The 21,141-nt window shown below is 37.6% G+C and overlaps 1 protein-coding gene across 1 annotated transcript in view; it reads right to left on the bottom strand.

Annotated features, from left to right (window-relative positions):
- CCDC178 (coiled-coil domain containing 178) overlaps positions 1 to 21,141 on the bottom strand; it is a gene marked incomplete at both ends in the record, with an annotated part of 154,662 nt that overhangs the window by 38,945 nt on the left and 94,576 nt on the right. Inside the window, one exon of the mRNA XM_084280473.1 lies at positions 17,885 to 18,034. Within this exon, the coding sequence (XP_084136599.1) occupies positions 17,885 to 18,034 (150 nt within the window). The remainder of the gene's footprint in view (positions 1 to 17,884; positions 18,035 to 21,141) is intronic.

The raw sequence follows: 21,141 nt of genomic DNA, 5'->3' as shown, positions 1-21,141 counted from the left end.
TCCTGCATAGGTATTTCAGAGGCGTAGCAAACTGTCCTGTTTTCAGTGCAACATAGATGAAATAATTTCAAAAGGGGATGTAGGCCTATGTCTTTCTTTGTGGTCTCTGCTGTTCTTCACAGCACTTCCATTCTGAGAAGAAAATGTGTTCACAGAAAATTGACCAAGGAAACCAAAGATAATACCTTTTACAGGATGTTCCACATGGCAGGAGGGAGAAATCAATTATCCTAAGCCTTTCTTCCTCCCCCATAAAAGAAAAAATGCAATTCGAAATATCTGGTGGGCATAGCATCTTCCAAGTGGTAAAAAGTAATGTCAAGTCTCTTGATGAATGTCAAGATGTTAACACAAAAGCAAGCTGGTCATCTGCATTCCACCTGTGTGTGTCTCAGGTCCACTCTGATACAAAGGCTAGCACTGCCGCCTGCCTTCCCAGAACATTTGAGTAAACTGTACGCTGGCACTGGGGAGTACATGCACCCTAAGTGCTTCAGAGAACTTCAGAGGCTATGGTTGCCTTAGTTACTCTGACATTTCTGACCATATACAAAACATGATGTTGCTAAACCAGCGGGAAGGTGAAACAAGAACAAACATAGAACTTCAGATTGTTCAGAGAAGCTGTTAAAGTAAAACATCCTCTCTGAATGAGCAACTGTTTTCAAAAATGCACATATCAATAGCATCAACATAGTACAATTTGATGGAAAACAAAGATCAGTTAGCCAGTCTTCATGATGAAACAGCTCCAGCCTTGCATTCTTTCCCCAATGTCTTACAAAAATCAAAGAAGCTTCTAGAAATGTTCATTCTTGCCCAAATAAAATAAACGCAGTCTCTGATCATTTAACAGCCTAATTTTTTGACTTGAGGACAACATTGGCAGATTGATGATTTAGTGTAAAAAATCCAAAAGCATGTGTAAAACTCAAGTTGTCAGAGGGCTTTGACACGTGAAAAGGTTACTGTGCATCAGCTGCTCTGTCATTTCATCGCTGCACATTCTTTTACTCTGTAATGAGTGCTCAATGTGAGATAATTTAAGGCAGGCACAGAAATACCATGGTGTAGCTTAAAAGCCAATATAGACCTATCTCTAGCATCACAAGACGTGCTGTTTATGCCTTTAGTTAAATGGTTTGCGTATCTGCATAAATTCTCTCCATCTATCCATATTGCAGGTGCATCCACACCTGACTGGGAAATCACATATCCCTCACTCATAGTATTTATCCTACTGCTGGTACATGTTGCTAGTTGCAGAACTGTGCAAGCAGACAGCTACCATTCTGTAGCTGATGGACAACAACTTATTCATGTGTCAAAAATCAGGATGGCTTTATTCTGGAGGAGATGAGTTTATGGTAGTTTGCCATTAAAATTGGCAATTTTGTACTGATCCTAGTGAGGCAAAGATGAAATGTTTTCTGAAAATGTTCTGGAGTTGATACAGAAGTCAGTGGCTTAAGTTTCTACAATATTTTGTTATTTAGATGGCTCACCATAAAATTAACAGCCATTTAATATTAAAATCAGCAAAAATTTGTATTTGGCAGTTATTAAAGATAGACAGAAGAACATTTAAAATTCAAATTTTCCAACAAAGGAGCATTCTTACCAGATTTCATTGCATTATAAGAATTTTTCATACAGGAGACTATTTCCTGAAGCCATTTCTGCTTTATCATTATTTTTTTATAATTTCTGAAATTTTCATTGTCTTTCTCAAATTAATTATGAGTTAGTACAGAGTGTGTAAACACTGACACGAACATACCACATTTAATATAGCATATTCAAAATACAACACTGCAATATATTGTCTATGTCCAAATGTTTTCCATATAACGAAAAGAAAAACGTCAGAATTTCAGTGTCAATGTTTTATTTCACAGAAAATTTAGAGATTTTAACTTTTAAATATAATGTCATATATTTTTAAAAGTATTGTGACTTCATACTTCTAACCCAATTTAGCAGATGAGAATGACAGATGAGAATGGCATGATAATATATACTTCCCTGGGCAATGCAGCACATGGCACAAAACTACCAGCAGCAACAAACTCAGACACATACACTGGTACAAGAGCTGGGAATTTCGCTCCCAACAAGGGGCTTAATAAAATGTTGACCATTGATGGACCTGGTGCCCAGAATAAAAGTTTAAGGACATGGCTAAGGTGGCAGTTTGAAATCATGTTTCACTGGGGCTAGTAAATGGGGGGGTAAAAAAGTACTGCTGTCCACTTTAAGAGAAGGAAAACACCAATTCCAAAACAACGAGGAGGGAGATTTCTTTGCCTTGCCAGCCCAACTGTACGTAACAGGAATGATCAGACCACATCTCCTGAACAACATGTAGCTATCATCAATGAGCTCCAATACATCTCTCCTCTCAGAACTAAGCATCATGACCAGCTATGCCAAGCTGGAAATTGCAGAGTAACACAAACAGCCAACAGTGAGGAGAAGTGAGCCAGCAAGGGCTACAAAGGTCAATATTGCCCAGTTGGTTTTGGATGCCATCAGACCACCTTGACCTGAACTATCCTGAAGTGAAAAGGTGAGAACATGGGGAGCTTCATGTTCTGTACCTTGCAGACACAGTTTAGCACAAGGGTTGCTATGGCGAGAAAGATTGGATGGCTCTGCACTAGGAGGAGGCTCTTCTCTAGGAGCAAAAAGATCAAAAGCATACTGTCTGCCATTTCTCTTATAAAAGCATTCTAAATAGAAATCCACAAAGATTTATTGCAGTATCATCATCTAGGTCAAGAATTAAGGAGTTAAGCCAGTAGAGTGAAGAAACAAGAAGGTGAGATGCCTATCGACAATACTTATTCCCATCAGCTGAAAAATAAAGACAATGAATGCTGTTCTGGCTCCTCTTTTCTTCATTCTATTGCCACAGCAGCTCCCCACTTAAGGCAAGGTGTTTGTAATACGTAAACAAAAGTAGTGCAATTACTTCCTAATTATTCTTTCTAGGAAAACCTAGTTACACAAGCAACTTGCTAAGATGTTAATATTTTCTGTCCAAAATTAAAATTGTCCTGATTTTATGCAAAGCTCTCCCCTCAAATAAATGTTTCTAGTGATGTGAAGATTCAGAAAATGCTTCAACAGCAATAACTGGGATGGACGCTGTGTTGTAATAATTTGGATACACTTGACTAATGCAGTTATTCGCAATGAGGTTGGCACAGTGCCCAAAGCATTGAGCAAACAAATACAGCAAGACATTCAGTTTAGTGTCTTCCAATACTGCTTTGAGATCTTTGTTTGGTCCAGGGGTATTATGGATGTTATAGTGTACTCTACCAACAAAAATCACTAAAATATATTTATATTTCTTTGTTAAATTCACCAGTGTGTTTTATGTAAAAAATGCTGGTGAGGCACAAGCATTTTTAATCAAATTAGTATGCAACATAAGGCAGCTGTGTATTCAAATGGGTTTTTAAGCAATTTGGTTGTTTTCTTTATAATAACAGGAAAGAACATTTTGATTTTGAAGGTGACAGAGGCAATATTACCAGAATTAAACAATCTGAATTAGCTTTTTCATGAAATGTAATATGTTTTATGCTTTTAGATGGGATGCTCCACTGCTTTCAGATGAGCCTTTCACTGTCACAGTCAATGGCCAGGAACAGAATAAGCTCTGGAGGTAGGATTATCCTCAAATTTAATTTTTTTTAGAAGAAGCTAATGGCAAATGTTTCTAGCGAACTTTAGGTGCATCTACGTTATAACTAGAGAACCAAGACAGGATATTAAAAGGAAAGATAAGTACAAAATTAGTAAACAAAGTTTGACATTTTGCTTAGCTTGAATTTGATGTCTGAAATTAATATAATCTCTAGAAAACTTGTATATATACATATTATAGTATATACTTTTGTTTTCAGATACACGCAAGAATAAAATAAGAGAAATCATTTACATGTATAATATGGTGCCAAAGAAACATATCTTCCAAACATTTACATATTAGCCTGTGTAACATGAAAGAGATTTCTGCAAGGAGTGGATGTGAATTTGTTTTTGTTATATCTTGGGACGAGGAAGTTTTCCACTGCTCATAAAACTGCAGTTTGAATCAGATCACAATGGACTCTAGTTCACTAATATTGTAAATAACAATTCTCTAGAAAATAATATAGCAAGTCGATAATTGACATAATTCATTGACTTTGGGGTCAAGTGTACTGAGTATACAAATAAAAAGTACATTTTTCCTTATCTGTTACCAATGATGATTTTTCAGCAAATCAGGCTATATTCTTCCTGTCTGACACTTCATCACAATCCTCCTACATCCTCCGAGGATTTTCCAGTTGCATCTGTGCAAATCCACTATTTTAGAGAAGTTCACACAGAGGTGTCTCAGCATGCTGTATGTTATCTCATGTACTCAGCTGGTTCAAGGAAAGCATGGGGGTGGGGAGTGGCTGAGGAGAATGTAGGATGCTGACAGAGCATATTGGATGTGCCTAAGACCTTGGTGTAGTGAACTATTAAGGTTGGGTAAGTATATACAATTTCTGACATGTGCCTTGCAGTAGCATGAAAACTTGGGGACAGGATTACCTGGGACTATTTTCAACACTTCTTTAAAGTAACTAGCCTGTACTTTGCACTGAAATGGTATGGCGTTCACAGAATCACAGAGGCTGGAAGGGACCTCTGGAGACCATCCAGTTAAGCCCCTTGCTAAAGCAGGATCACCTTGAACAGGTTGAACAGGATAATGTCTGAGTGGGGTTAGACTATCTCCAGAAAAGGAGACTCCTCATGCTTTCTAGGCAGCGTGTCCCAGTGCTCTGTCACTCTCAGAGTGAAGAAATTTTTCCTCATGTTCAGATGGAACTACCTGTGTTCCAGTTTGTGCCCACTGCCTTTTGTCCTGTCACTGGGCAACACTGGAAAGAGTCTGGTCCCATCCTCTTGACATCCACCCTTTAGATATTTATAAGGATTGGTAAGGTCCCCTCTCAGTCTTATCTTCTGCCAGGCTGAACAGCCCCAGGTCTCTCAGCCTTTCCTCATATGAGAGGTGCTCCAGTCCCCCAGACATCCTCGTAGCCCTTTGCTGGACTGTCTCCAGTAGTTTCCTTTCACTTCATTCCTAGAAGTAACTCCAGAAAGGAGTACTGGTGGAATCTCAGTATGCAGAGGAGCACAAAGTGATAGGCTGCCATGGGGAGTGCTGGGAAAGGAGACTTCTTGGGTGGCTAACAAGAAGTCATTTTTTCAGTGGATCTGGAGGAAGATAGAGATCCAACATGACATTTAAAGAAGTGATGTATTTCTTGGGATCTTTATTGCTGGTTTTGTACAGACATTTTGAGAACCTTAGCAATGGAGAAACACACTTTTGGATTCAAACAAGTGGAAACGTAGAGGGATAAACATTGGACTCCTGAATAGAAGAACAAGAGCGAACTCTTGTATTATCTACTAGTTCACCAATGCAGCAATGTTTAAAATGCTGTTCGGGTTTCTCTCTGGTGTATTACTTTACCCAATTTGCTCTCAGTGGCTGCAGGAAGCTACTCACATATGCATCCCTGACAGGAGAAAGGGAAGTACCATCCATAAGTACCATGCTTATAAGTACAAAAAGAATTTCTGACTGCAACCATTGAAATACAAGAAAAAAAGCTTCATAAAGGAAAGCAACAAGCCATAATTAGATAGACTTTCTCATAATTCTGTAATCTTGAGAACTGAGATAAAGAGTCTGGCAATACAAGATCTGTAATAACCTAGGAATAGATGTAAACCATTCTGCAATATGTCCAGACAAAAAACTTCAGGCCAGAATTTTTTTGCAAGAATATTGCAAGAAATAATAGTATGGGACAAGATTACAAGACATTTAGAAATGGATGATTTAGTTAGGGGCATACAGCATATATTCACTGAAGGTAAATTATGTTTGACAAACTGGCCTGAATCTGATTACTTTAATGTTCTGTTGTTGAAGGAATGAATTAGTGTGTGCAGTTTATCTGATTTTCAGAACTATATTTGATATTTGTCGTGAAAGACACCTAGTTTACAAAGGGAAATTTCAGCCAGTTACTCAAATAGAGTGAAAAATTTCTCAGGAAAATGAAAGAGCATGTCAATTAACAATAACACTTCAGGTGGAAAAACGTATACAATCAGCAGTCAATAAGCACCACTTTACTTGACCTATTACACAAATTGCACTGAAATCAATGTCAAGAATGGCTAGATTTAGTGGTAAAATACATTAGGACTAACAAAATTACATTGGGTTACTGGGAAATGGATACTAAACCTGCATCAACAGTTTATTTCTGGGAATTAGAACAGTTCTGATGCTGTTTCGTACTACAATTCCTCATTCCCACCCTCTTTTTTCATTCAATTATTCACTCTTTATCACCAGAGTGGCAATGGCTCCAGTGTCCATCCCATGTCCAGCAGTGCATCCTCTCTTTTATCTTGCATAGAGAACCTGCATGTAAGTTAGCAAAGCCATCATTTAGGGTGTAGATATGGCTGCAGCTAAACCTGGTTTACCAGATTAATGTTCTGCCATATCAGGTTTCCAAGCTGGTCCCCAGTGGAGGCAGCATGCCAGCATGCAGGACGAGCCAGACTGCAGCTGCAAGAATTTAGATTTGCTGAAATTGTCATGGAACTGTGCTCTGAATGGCCCCATGAAAGGTGGTTAATATTTCTGCTTAGGAGTATCTTCAATGGGCCACTTGTGGTGGTGGAGTTCTGCATCCTCCTTCAGCCCTTTCTGACTTCAAGTAGGTGTTGCCACTTCTTCCATGCCTCACCCCTCCTAACTGTACTGTGTTGGTTTGCCTAAGGAATTGGGGATGACTCCAAAACCATTGCCACAGTAGAGTGGCTCACTGCCATCACATCTGATTTCAACCAAGAAACAGCAATAGGCTACAAATAACTTAAGTGTTTATATGTCAGCATGCTGTTTTTTTTTTTTTTAATTTGAAGGTTGACATGGCACATCACATTGATTGAAAGATATATCCTTGCTGAAAAATGTCAAATAGCCACCAAAGGGAGATACAAGAGTTTCACACCTCACTGAAGCAAAGGGTTGTTTGCTCACCAGCTAAGTATACAAGGCAACTTTTGGGTATAGAAAGAAGTTTTATTCTAAAAAAGCTTCACTTACTCTCCTGGGTCATGTTCTGCTAGTTTCAAGGAAACAGACTAAATCCAGCTGGCAGCAGGTCACAAGAGGTGTTCCCCAGGGCTCGGTGCTGGGGGCAGTTGTATTTAACATCTTTATTAATGAGCTGGACGATGGGATTGAGCACACCCTCAGTAGGTTTGCAGATGACACCAAATATGGGAGTATTGATCTGCTGGAAGGCGGGAAGGTTCTGCAGAGGGACCTGGACAGGCAGGATCAATGGGCAGAGGCCAACTCTATGGGATTCAACAAGGCCAAGGGCCAGGTCCTGCACTTTGGTCATGACAACCCCATGCAATGCTACAAGCTTGAGGCAGAGTGACTGGAGAGCTTCCTGGAGGAAAAGGACCTGGGGGTGTTAGTGGACAGCCAGCTGAACATGAGCCGGAAATGTGCCCAGGTGGCCAAGAAGGCCAACAGCATCCTGGCCTGTATCAGGAATAGTGTGACCAGCAGGAGTAGGGAAGTGTTTATCGCATTATACTAATCCCTGGTGAAGCCACACCTCAACTACTGTGTTCAGTTTTGGGCCCCTCACTACAAGAAGGATATTGAGATGCTGGACTGTGTCCAGAAAAGGGCAACAGAGTTGGTGAAGGGCCAGAAGCACAAGTCCTGTGAGGAGTAGCTGAGGGAACTGGGGCTTTTTAGTCTTAAGAAAAGGAGGCTGAGGGGAGACCTTATTGCTCTCTACAACTACCTGCAAGGTGGGTGTAGAGAGGTGGGGGTCCGTCTCCTCTCAGGTAATAAGTGATAGAACAAGAGGAAAGGGTTTCAAATTCAACCAGGGGAGATTTAGGTTAGATATTAGGAAGAATCTCTTTACTGACAGGCTAGTCAAGCACTGGAATGGCCTGCCTGGGGAAGTGGTGGAGTCTCCTTCCCTGGAGGTATTTAAAAGGTGTGTAAATGTTGTGCTTGAGGACATGGTGTAGAGGTGGACTAGGAAGGGTTAGGTTGTGGTTGGACTTGATGATCTTGAAGGTCTCTTCCAGCCCAAATGATTCTATGATTCCTCTAGACCTCCTTTAAGTTTTGAAAGACGACTGTGACTCTACGGTAATACACTACGAGGTAGGAACATTCACAAAATCTAAACCCTTGACAAATGCCAATTCAGAGGAAAGCAGAAAGCTAGTTGAAGATGGGAATTAACATATATTTGGAGTGTGAATAGAGTAAATGTGTTTTTTCTTTTATTCTGAACTCACATTATTTGCATCTGTGTTGTCATTTTCATATACTCTGAATGAATGAGGGCACTTACAGACTCAACCTAATTTCAGACAAGAAAAATTTAAAGGATCTGTACAAAAGTAACCTTCATTGAAGGGGGAATGACACTATAAATCAGACCTCTGGGACGCCTTAACAAGTGTTACAGTATTCCACCACATCCTCGATGTATCCAGAGAGTAAGGATAAAATTTCCATCTGTACTATGCAGGCCAGGTAGGAACAGGAGAATCAGAAGAAGTAGGAGTGGCTTTCAGTGACTGCTGTCAGCCTTGAAGTCCCCTGACATGCAGTAATGGAAAAGGGGTAAATGCTTGAACCATGAAAATTATGCAGGGATTGCACTCCACAATCCTAGGGTTAGGGGTCCTCAAGAAGTGAAAGACTTGAAATCATATTCTCGCTATGTCATTTATAGAGATTTGAAAGAAGGTGTCATACCTTGCATGCCCAAATCTGGCAGTTACATTTTTCTGGGGTTGCTTTCTTCAGCATTACTGATGAAACCACTTCTTTTAGCACAATTTACTCAAAATTTCTTTCAGAGCAAGGTTCTACTGTAAGATGATCACCTTAACGACTATTTCATCCTTTATGTCTCCTTCAAAACTAATTATTCACAGTGTATGACAATACAGTGAGAAACCGAGACAGACTTAGCCAAGTATAATTTGTAACCTGATCATTCAGGCAGGTGTTCTTGGGCAAGGAGGGAATTTCATTTCCAATCATAATAACAGGTTGCCTGAACTTGGGAGGATACTGAGCTTCTGAATTATTCAGCGTCATGGGAGCACCCTCTGCCTACCAACCCCACTTCCCCAGGTTCCCCTAAGCAATAGGTTTGGGGACCTGGAAATTGAAGGGGAGGTGAGGGAGAGTCTGCCTAAAAGGGTGCCTAGGGTGAGGCAATCAACCCCATGCCTTGAGACTGTTTCTGCAAGGAAAGAAAGGTAATTGTGGTAGTGATTTCCTTCTCAGGGGAACAGAAGGCCCCATATGTAGACCTGACCTAACCTGCAGGGACCTGTGCTGCCTCCCTGGGGTCTGGGTCAGGGACATCAGCTGGAAACTTCCAGCTCTGGTCTGTTCCTCTGATTACTACCCATTATTGATAGTTCAGGCAGCGACGAAGTCACTCAGAGTAGCCTGTGAGCGACCAAAAGAGATTTCAGGGGTCTAGGGCGCTTGGTTAAGTGAGGGGGAGCGCAAGTGATATTTTCCTATATCCCTTCTGGTGAGATGAGGGATTTGGAGCGGGCTAGGAGAACCCAGGCATTGAACAAGTGGCTCAAAGGCTGGTGCTGCCCAGGAACTTTGGGTTCTTTGACCATGGGTTGGTATACTCGGCACCTGGCCTGATGGATGTGGACAGGTCTCACCTGTCTCCAAGTGGAAAGTGGATCCTAGCCCAGGAGCTGGTGGGGCTCACTGAGAAGGCTTTAAACTAGGAAGGGGGAAAGGGATAAAAATGATGCTCGCTGGGGTTGAGCAAGTAGTTCAGAGATTTCAACTAGAGTTGATGGACTTGGGGATGTTGTTCTAAGTGATTGCAGGGAAAAATCTCAGGATTTTCCTGTAGGATCTTGTGAAGACTCTTCGGAGGAGGTACCATTGCCTATTCCCCACCTGAAATCTTGTGTCCCTTTAGGGATAACTGCACCTGCTGCCTCCCTAAAGTGTCTATATATTAATGCACATAGCATGGGTAACAAACAGGAAGAGTTAGAGATCTTTGTGTAGTCACAATGCCACAATCTCATCGCGATCACGGAGACATGATGGGACAGCTTGGATGACTGGAATGCTGTCATGGATGGTTATGTACTTTTTAGGAAAGATAGGGTGGAGAGGTGAGGCAGAGGAGTTGCTCTTTATGTGAGAGAGCAGCTAGAATGTATTGAATTCCACCTGGGAGAGGGTGATGTACCAGTGGAGAGCTTGTGGGTGAGAATCAAGGGGCAGGCTAGTGTGGGTGACACTGTTGTGGGTGTGTACTACAGGCCCTCTGATGAGGAGGAGAAAGTTGATGAAGCCTTTTACAAGCAGCTAGAAGTAGCCTCACGATCCCAGGCACTGGTTCTTATTGGGGACTTCAACTACCAAGATATTTGTTGGGTAAGCAACAGGACCAGGCATGTGTGGTCCAGGTGGTTTCTGCAATATGTTGAAGATAACTTTATGATACAGATGGTGAAGGAGCCAATGAGGGGTGGGGTGGTACTAGATCTTGTTCTTACTAATAAGGATGGTCTCATTAGGGAAGTGAAGGTCGGGGTCAGCTTGGGACATAGCAACCATGAGATGATGGAGTTCAAGATTTTGAGTGGAAGAAGCAAACCAAAAAGTAGAATTGCTACCCTGAACTTCAGAAGAGCAAACTTGGATCTCTTCCAGGACCTAATAGAAGCTATCTCATGGGCTACCCTGTTAGAAGGTAAGGGAGCCTGTGAGAGCTGGCTAGCATTTAAACAGCATTTCTTCCAAGCTCAGGATCAGTGTGTCTCAGTGAGTAAGATATCAGGGAAGGGTGGTAGAAGACTTGTGTGGATGAGCAGAGAGCTCATGTATAAACTCAAAGAGAAGCAGAAGGTCCATGAATTGCGGAAAAAGGGTCTGAGCACTTGGGAAGAATATAGGAATGTTGTCAGGGTCTGCAGGGATGCGATGAGGAAGGCTAAAGCCCACCTGGAAATTAAGCTGGCAAAGGACATAATAATAAGGGGTTTTCTAAGTATATGAACTGTAAGAAGACTAGGGATAATGTGGGTCCCCTGATGAGTGAGGGAGGCGTCCTGGTAACGGGAGATGCTGAGAAGGTGAAGATACTGAATACCTTCTTTGTTTTGGTCTTCTATGATGTCATCACCATCTGGGTAGATGGAGGGAGAGCAGTGGATATCATCTACCTTGACTTCAGAAAGGCTTTTGATACTGTCTCCCACGACATCCTGATAACAAAGCTAAGAAAGTGTGGGATAAATGAATGGACAGTGAGATGGGTTGAGAACTGGCTGGGAAATGAGCTGTTGGAGAGAAACTCTGCTGAGAAGGACCTGGGGGGGCTGGTGGACGACAGGTTGGCCATGAGCCAGCAGTGTGTCCTGGTGGCTAAGAAGGCCAATGGGATCCTGGGGTACATCAAGAGGAGCGTGGCCAGCAAAGGAGGTGATCCTCCCCCTCTAGTCTGCCCTAGTTAGGCCTCACCTGGAGTATTGTGTTCACTTCTGGGTTTCCTGGTACAAAAAAGACAGGGATCTCCCGGAGAGAGATTAAAAAGATGATTAAAGGCCTGGAGCATCTCCCCTATGAGGAAAGGCTGAATGAACTGAGAGGGGATCTGATCACAATTCTGTGATTCTGTGAACTTTGTCCAGCTAATTATATCAGAGACCATTCTTGCTGATTCAGGTTATGTTAATCCTTTCTGAGCAGAAAGGTTTAAGAAGGTACAATACAAAGTTTCTACCAGTTTTCAGAATAACAGTTTGCATAACAAGGTGCATTAATCTTATATGTTAAACTATTAAGGATTTTTTAGTTTTTCAAGCATGCAAGCATGGAAAATGTAGGCCTAATAAGACTTTAACATAAGTACTCCTAGTAAGACATTTGGCATGAGTTACAGTATAGGTGAGCTTTATAATCCTGAAAGATTCTAATAACGTTGTTTATGAGCTAAAAAGGAAAGCAAAAGTAGGATTTTTATTAATTTAGAGCATTTTGTTGGTTGTTTGCTGCAAGTTCTTTTGGCCAGTTATTAAATGCCAAGTCAAATTATTTTGACATCAAATATTTTTTTAAAGTATTTGCAAGATTAAGCTATAACACTGTGACCTTAATGATGCTCTTAATGTAAGTTCGAAGTAAATGTGAATGAACGTGAATTTATGTAGCTACTAAGAATGTAAATCTCAAACGATTAATCCATGTGGTTAAAAATGAATGTGTAAAGTAGATAAAGTAAGAGCTGGATATCTTTTGAACTTTTGAACTTTGCCTCGGGAAGTTGTTTGCAACCATTCAGTGGCTTACTTCACATGTAAACAAGAGAAAGTAAAAAATTTAAAGAAAAAAGAAAGGGGGTGTATGTTTTGAATGTATTCTGCTTGTTTACTCTGCCTTTTCTTTTTAAATAAATTTCTGACTCAGTAACAATTCTAACATCTCTGTTAAATGTTACACAACAAACTGGTGTTACATTAGGGGCAAGTGATTTGTTCATACAGGCACTTTAATGTTTATCTATGTCTTAGAAAGAACTGTCTAGTAGTAGAGTTAATAATGTCCATCTCTTTCTACTGTGATTTGTAAAAGAGAGGTGCTACCCCAATCTGTCCTATTCTGTTCATCCTGTGCTGCATAGGGTCTGGAAGAAGCATATGGATGGGGGGCAAGGGGGAAAGAAAGAATATTTTTAATTAAAGAGATGAAATCTATTAGATCTATTAGGAAATAACAAAAAGAGAAGCTTATGGTTTAAGGAAAAACCCACCAGTGGAAGAACTGAGCACACACAAGTTTCTTCAAGAAGCTACTGATGAGCACAAACTCAACACATGACAAAACCTCTATTGAATTTCTTTCATCTTTTACAAAAGGTTTTTTTTATTGCCTTATATCCCTTAACTCAAAAGCTGACATCACAACCTCCTCAGCATCAACTCCTGTCAATATAGCACTGGAGGAATATTTGATCTGTAGTCAAACTTGCTGGTTTTGTGAAATCAAGGTCTGTGCTTAATGAAATCAAAGTCTGAGCTCAGTAACTTCCTTTTGTTATCAAACTAATAATTTGATTTGGCTGCCTGTTGTATTAATTTTCTGATCGAGTCATTTGAACTTATTGAGTTATTGATTCAAATTTAATTATAACATTAAATTGATGTTTACATTGTTTGAATATAATTAGCTCAAAGAAAGTTTAGGAAATTTGCATAATAAAAAGCCTTTTTTCCTCATATTTTCATATGAAACAGGTTATTCTGTCAACCTATCATAGAGTCAGAAGTATAAAGTCAGTATAAAGAACCTCAGTTAAAAACACTGTAAATGTAACACATTTTTGCTTACTAGCTACTATCTAGTCTGGTTGTACTGGAAAAATCAAAATGTCAGCTCCATTAGCAATTTCTGTTCCTAATCAAAACAGCTCTGAAAGCTCCTTAAACCTCTAATTTAGAAACAGATAAAACTTCTGGTATTACTTACATGATGATTTTGATTTCTTTCACACTGAATCCTTTACAGTTGTATTCTGATCTGTAAGGAAATGGCAATGGGGAGGGGAAGTGACATTTTTCCTATAATCTTATCCATAGTTTCACTATTAGCCTTGTAACGATATGAAGCAATCCGATATCTCCAGGTAAGTGAAATGACTAATCCAAACCACATTTAGAGACAGATTTTTGTTTGTTTGTTTGTTTGTTTGCTTATATCAGATCACTACTGTTTTTCAGTAAGATAAAAGAATGGGAATAACAAAATCTGAAGGAATTAACTGCTTAAACTGACATGTGCCCGTTGTCAGATTTACTTTATAATCTGTTTGGGCTTTCCAAACAACAGGGACTTTATTTTTGAAATGGTTATATCCCACATAAGCAATATAGTAAAGGCATAAATATCCAAGAGGGCTCAGACACATGCACGAGAAAGACATGAAAATATGTTATCTGTAAAAGCATAAAAGAACTTCACTTGACTTGCATGACTTTCTGTATCAAGCATGCTACAGCAGTATTCTGATTCTAATATGAAACTACAGTAAGGATCATTGCACTAATGCATGAGGATTTGTGATAATGTTGCAGAAATTTTACTGTCAAAACTGAACTGCAGTGTAATGACTTTTGTTATCATGGTTTCTAATAACTATTCAGCATGAATTGACCCTACATATGTTTTACTGCAATAATATGTCAGTTGTCCAGAAAGTTTGAAAAAAAGAAAAAGAGAAGAAAAAAAAAGGTCCCACCCCCCAAACTCTTACTAATCTGGTTACCTAAAGCTAATAGAACATGAATATGAGAATGAATATTTTGCTTAGATTTCAAACAATTATAATTTGCATGGAAACTGATTTTAAATAAAAGTTATGTGAAAAAAAATTATCAACATTTTATAAGACTATACCACTTGCAGTATTGAGGAGAGATTCAAGTAAATGTGTTTTTAATTTATAATGACAACTTGTACCTCTGTATTTAGATATCAAATCTAATTTCATTATAAGAACAAATGCTGATGTCTAAAGTATAACCATTGACACGCTAGCACAATACACTGGAAGTATCAAATTTTGCTCATGAAATAGATAGCCTAAGATTGTTCAGTATGAAAAGAAAGATACAGTAAGTAATTAGAGGGTTTTTTAAAAGCATAATCATACTCCTGGTGCTAGTATGCTCACCCATTGAGAGTTCCAGAAGAAACTACTGTTATATATTTGCAAGGCAGAAGATGTAGTAGGCAAGATTTTGTAACTGAAAGTCTGCTACAGAAAGACCAGCCTACAAAACTTTTACACACAAAATTTTGCCACATTGAAATACACACGCAAACACTAAGAATCTATCAAGATTATATAAAAAATCAGGGGAATGTTAGGGAAAATATTAGGTACTAAGTAGAAGGTATTTAAAGATTATGTCAAGATCCATGTCAGCAGGAAAGGAAATCCTCTTCTGATTCACCTCATATTCGTAGCAGTAGGAAGAAAACACTCATTTCTTCCTAAGAGCATGCCTTTGCATTCCCTTTGCAGAAGGTATTACAAAATTTATGGGCATTGGCCCTCAATTCAGCAATGTATATCCCTTCCACTCAATAAGTGCACCTTCCTCAGTACAAAGAAACTTACAAAGTCATGACAAAACACTTCATGTTACAAAAACATTATTTCACCCATCATCGAAATGATCCTTTTCTGGGGTTGAACAAAGTGGCTACTTAGGAGCACAAGGCACACGTGCTCACTGGAGAAGTTAAATTATGAAACAACAAAAAAAGAAAAGGCAAAATAGCAGTTTTCCTTTTATATTAGTATTTGTAAAAAATGGTTTCTAATTTATTGTAACTATACAAATAGGGAAGAAAGTTGTCGGGAGTTAGAGGACAAACAGTCTTCTTGAATCTTCATGTCATTGTAATGCATATAAATAGCAAAGCATCTAGAAAAATCATTACTTTGACACTCCTCCAGAATTGATTTTCTGTTGCAATTTTTCTTGTTAGCAAAAAAACTAAGAAGAAAATATAGCTTCTTTTTATAGGACCTGTATGTGATCAACATGTTTTGTCCTTTCATTATAATTCCTAAATACTTTCTTTATTTGACAATGGTAGAAATAGTCTGTTTTAACAGTTGGACTAATTATTCATTTAATAAAATGAAGAGTTACCAAAAATGAATAATACTCAAATTAATATTGGAAATAGAACTTCTCTTTTTCATACACATTCTATTGCTGAATGGCACAGACAACAGTCCGAAATTCTAAACATTGCCATCACTAATTAGTATACTACAAGTTAGGTATATGTATTATAAAGCTGATTATAAGCTCCTATAGAATAGCAACATAGTCATAACCTTTTTTTTTCATAAACAAGATTTTTAAAAGCAAAAAAAATTATTATATAGCACTGCTGATGAAACTAGATCCTGTTGCTCTTGCATTGCTGTTTTGCTGTATTTTACTATGTTTATTTTATTGTATTCAAATTGAGAAGGAAAAAAGCAATAATATATGCCAACTCATTTGCAATTTTCTTTGCTTTCAGACTGCATCATGAGATGCACGGTAATATCATCCATACTATGTCCAGAAGTAAACTGGAGTGGCAAATCTGTTTCACAAGTATTACCAAGAACTAATAAACTCTGAAATTATAGAAGACAGATATTCTTACATCCAAAGAAATAAAAAGTCCAGGCGATGACTTAACATAGATATATTTCTCTGTAGAGAGGCTTAGAGAGAGTCTGCCCTAATCCTGCATTCAGAGAAAACACTTTAAATTCCTTACACAATCCAGCCTTTTTAAGAAAACCTTTCAATACTCATAGCATTGCCTCTGCTATCATATCAACAGAATATAATTGACACTCACTTGGTGAGGAAAGATAGGCAATAATTTCTTTCTACTTTTTATGTTTTCAATCTCCAGCTTGTTCTCCAAATATGGTTATCCCTAAGAATACAGGACTTACAAACAGTTTTGTTCTTGAAATGTAGAAGAGTTATGTAGTTAACAAGGACATTTCAAAAGACATTTTTTTTATATTTTTCAGGAACAAACTGAATACACTGAATTTTAAAATTAGAGATTAACTGGGGTGGTATCTGAGGAAATGAGCACTGGATGAAGATATGGGTATAAGACACAAAATGGATTGATAAGAGTAAAGTACTAGAAAATAAACTGAATTTCACATCTGATTTATTTATTTGAAGATTTCTGCTCTGCACTTTTAGAAAATGGACTAAAATATCAATCTATCAAAACCTGGTTCCTGCATAAATGAACTGAGTTAGTAAAGATTCTTACCTGAAGCTGTTGATATGAACCTGAGGTCTGTAAGCATGATGGCTTAAATGCATATTAATTTTCACAAATATAGACATGAAAGGGAAGCAAGCAATAATTTGGCTAAAATATCTGAACAATACTTTTAGTTTACTATAGTTTGCACTGATAGGTTTGTATTTTGAGAGCTACGTGTAAACACAAAGAAAAGAAATAGAATTTTTCTGTGAATAGGCATTAACATACCCACAAAAAAGTTTTACAACATCACTTTACTCAGGTTCCACAGTACAGTTAATTTTTTTAAAAAAATAAATAATTAAAAATCTGTCTCTTTAAATGTAACTAATTAATCAGTAAAACATTACACCTGGACACTATGAAGGAAATTAATCAAACTAGATTTTACCTATTTGCATTTTCATTTGACTGATTTCTAAATTAAAGGCTTATAATGTTTGACTGTAGATGTAAAATTCATGATTTCCAGAAAAAGTGTTTTATGGAGAAGGTATACGTAATGGTAATGTGCTTTTTAATTACTGAGTCATAGCTTTATATAAATATATAAAATATATATAAAGTACATGCAGATAAATGTATTTATATATAAATATTTATACGTAAATATAGTATACTTAGGTTCAAAAGTTATATCATGAATAATGAACGAATTTTGAATACCTTACATGAACTGCTCTGTAAAACTGAAAATACATGACAGCAAGGAAGCAAAAAAAATGAAAGAATGAAAAGTAAGAAGTAGCCAAAAAAAAGATTAAAAGAATTCAGGTAAAAGGTATCGCTAGCAAATATTCTATTGTTGTTAAGTAGCTGCATTGATCAAACTAATTTTAGAGATGAGGCAAATGAATTGAATGAGCAATAGTAGCATGTTACCTGCTGATGATCTCTAAAGGCAGCTTCCACTCTGATTCTATTGGCATAGATTTGTGTGACATCTTCTTTACTGTTTAAGTAGTAGTTCTGAAAGATTTGATATTCTTGAGCTAACCACAGGTTTTCTTTAATGAATTTCTCCAGAGCAGCCTAATAGGAGAAAAGTAATGGTTACACGTACTCTAAAATATCTTTCTAAATAATAAAATCATAGGTCAATTACAAAATTTCCCTGACATATATTTATGAATATCTGCAAAATATAGATTGTAAGATTATGGTCTCAGTGAAACAAACGGAAAAACTGCAAATTAATTTCAGAAAGTTTGGATGTTGCTGAGTATATTTATATGGAAATAAATGATATTAATAAATGATGTGTACAGAAAATGATGTTATGAGTAGATACAGTAGAAACAACTAAAAAGAACACATTTTCTACCTTCCTATGTAATACCTTCTTGCATAGAAATGATCTTAATTACCAGATAATGCATCAAATTATTCACCTGCATTTTACATTTCCAATCTCGTTTTCCAACTTATTTGTAAAATTGACACAATTTACTCAAGTATTTTCTTGATAATTCTATTTTTTCCAATTTGATTAACTTGAATATAAAGAATAAAATAATGTTCGACTCTCATAGTTTACTAGAAGGTGAAGTGGAAGTTTTTTGCAATGTACACTTCTGCAAATTCCTTTAAATATGATTTTGACTCAACGTCATGTGATTATAATGCATGGTCTTGCAAGAGTGACACATTTTTCAAAGGTGTTTCATCCAGATTACAGTTATGATTTATTTTTAAATTTAACTTTAAAACACTTAGGGGACCCCAGGTACAATTGCACCTATCAAGTTAGCAAATATTGCTATTTCAGAAGCTTTTGACATACAGAATGTCTTTTAATTTCAGAACTATCAGACAGGATGGCTGATATCCATGTTACTTCAAATACATTTTAAAGATACATCATTAAAATGCATTTTTCAAACAGCACGGCTAGTGATGACAGTGCTACTCAGTGTGAGATGGTGCTATCCAGTAGGAGAGGGCACAAAAATCCTCCAATGAGCAAGCCCAAAACTTTTTAAATTTGCATATTTTGTTGGCAGCTGTATTTTAGAAGTATTTCTGTTAAAAATGCACACACATTATTAAGTGGAATGGAGGAGAATTTACAGTTAGGAGATGGTTTAGAAGCCTGGGCTAACTAATTAAGACCAGGAGTCCATGTGATGACCGGGTGCCCAAATCTAAGGCAACATTGTAAAGTCTTCTAATGCAAAAGTTATAGTCAAAAAGCTTTTAAAGGTAGAAATGTCTGCTTAAGAGTCTAGTTTATACAAGAGACTGTATATAATCTGTACCCTTGCAGGAGAGCAGAGCTAGCAGAACAGCTAGAGTAGTTGGGGCAAATGTCACCATCTTCTGCTCCTTGGATGGAGCATGTCTATTCAGCAGGAGCAAGGACAGCCTTCTGGCTTGACAGTCTGAAGCTGTGAATGAAACGTTACCACAAGGAGGTGAGGAGCAACCACCTGTCCTAGTAGGTGGCTCACCGTAATCAAAAGAAAGGAATTGTAAATAAGTTGGTTTTATTTTGGAGGGAAAAATATTACATCTTATTGTTTACCTCTCTGCTGCTCTTCTCCCCTTCCACAGAATATTAAGTCAAAAGATGCACGTTTGAGGCCGAAAAAATATTTTTTGAGCACAAGGAATTAAGATTAATTTAAGATTAATTTGATTTATTTTCTCAGGTTTAAGTCACCATTTATATGTGTATCCTGAAAGAATCTGGCCCTGTTTCTGCTAGTAAAGCTGTCTTTGGAAGGGCAACATAAATATGTATTAATAACATGAATATTTTATAATACATATCAGTTAGCAATTAATGTTTTAGCCGTTTTTTAGCTACAAGTTTGCCCAAAACCCAGGAGGGCTAGGTAACTTCAGTAAAATTCAAACCTTTCTTTAATCTCTGAAAAAAATCTTGTGAATTAGTGGACTAATAAAGTTTAAGTTCTTCTGGGATCACAGTGTTAAAGAATACATTTGTTTTCCGAATCTACTCCCAAGTTGGCAATTTAGTGTCTCATCTTTTAAAGACAAAAATATCCAAGGGAACAAGCTGCATGTCTGGACAGGTCCATAAACATCCCACTTGAATTTTGGGAGTTCCCAAGACAGTTAAAATATTAACGATGGTTTTACTTCTTTTCATATGTTGAGTCTTAAGTCTTACATCAACTTTTGTATCTATATTTATACACAGTTTCTGAATACCTTAGCTAGAAGCTGGCTGTGTTTATGCAATTAAATCTAAATCATATATGTAAGGAATATGGGAAAATGACAGAAATGCTTGCTTGTGGAATAGCAATATAGTAATTTTCACCAATATAGTCACCTGCCTACAAACAAGTGAAGTCCTGCTATTTTAATAATTTAAAATGGGACAGAGATTCACAGAATTCACAGAATTGTAGGGGTTGGACATTTGACATTTTGACAATGAACAGCAACATACCAAAGAAAAGAAACTAGCCTTCTCCAGATTTTGTAAGACACAATGGTTATGTCTACATGACCACTTATACCAGTAACAAAAATGGCTTTATGTGAGCTAAGACAGATGAAGTGAAATGGTTCTTTTTCTCTAATTCACTCCTCCGAAAGACGTGTTGAGGTTCAGAAAGCAAAGAGCATACATCCTTTAAATACCTGATTGCCACTCACTGACATTTCTACAGAGGATTTTCCAGAATGTAAGCAGGAAAAAAGAAGTCTTTTAGAGCATTTTATCTTTATGAAAGAGGAATGGTCAAACAGTGACCAAACTCAGCATGCCAGAATATACAGTAGAATGTACATTACACATCTTCCCCTGTTCTCCTAGAACAGGGATGTGAAATTCAAAACTGATCATAAGATATTTAACTAGACAATCTGGGCATGTGTTTTATCTCTGGCACTCAAACTCTTGAATTTGTAGACTTGAGAACTGATAAAAAGCCCATGATTCATATACTTGTTCTTTTGCTCATCATCAAAACTTGAAATTGAAGACTTCTGGTACATCAGTCTTTGTCTACAGGTACATTTGACTTTTTCAAACATTCTAGAACTGATGTCTGAAATACGGGAAGAAATTCTCTACATTTCTATACTTAAATGACATTACTTTCTTTAGTGGAAAAAAGTGTAATTGTGGGGAATTTCTTGCATACTTTTACATGAAATGAAAC

The sequence above is a fragment of the Gallinula chloropus genome (assembly GCF_964237585.1).
Source record: "Gallinula chloropus genome assembly, chromosome: 2".
NCBI lineage: Eukaryota > Metazoa > Chordata > Aves > Gruiformes > Rallidae > Gallinula > Gallinula chloropus.
The sequence above is the reverse complement of the archived record's forward strand: the minus strand, read 5'-3'. Positions and strand labels throughout refer to the sequence as shown.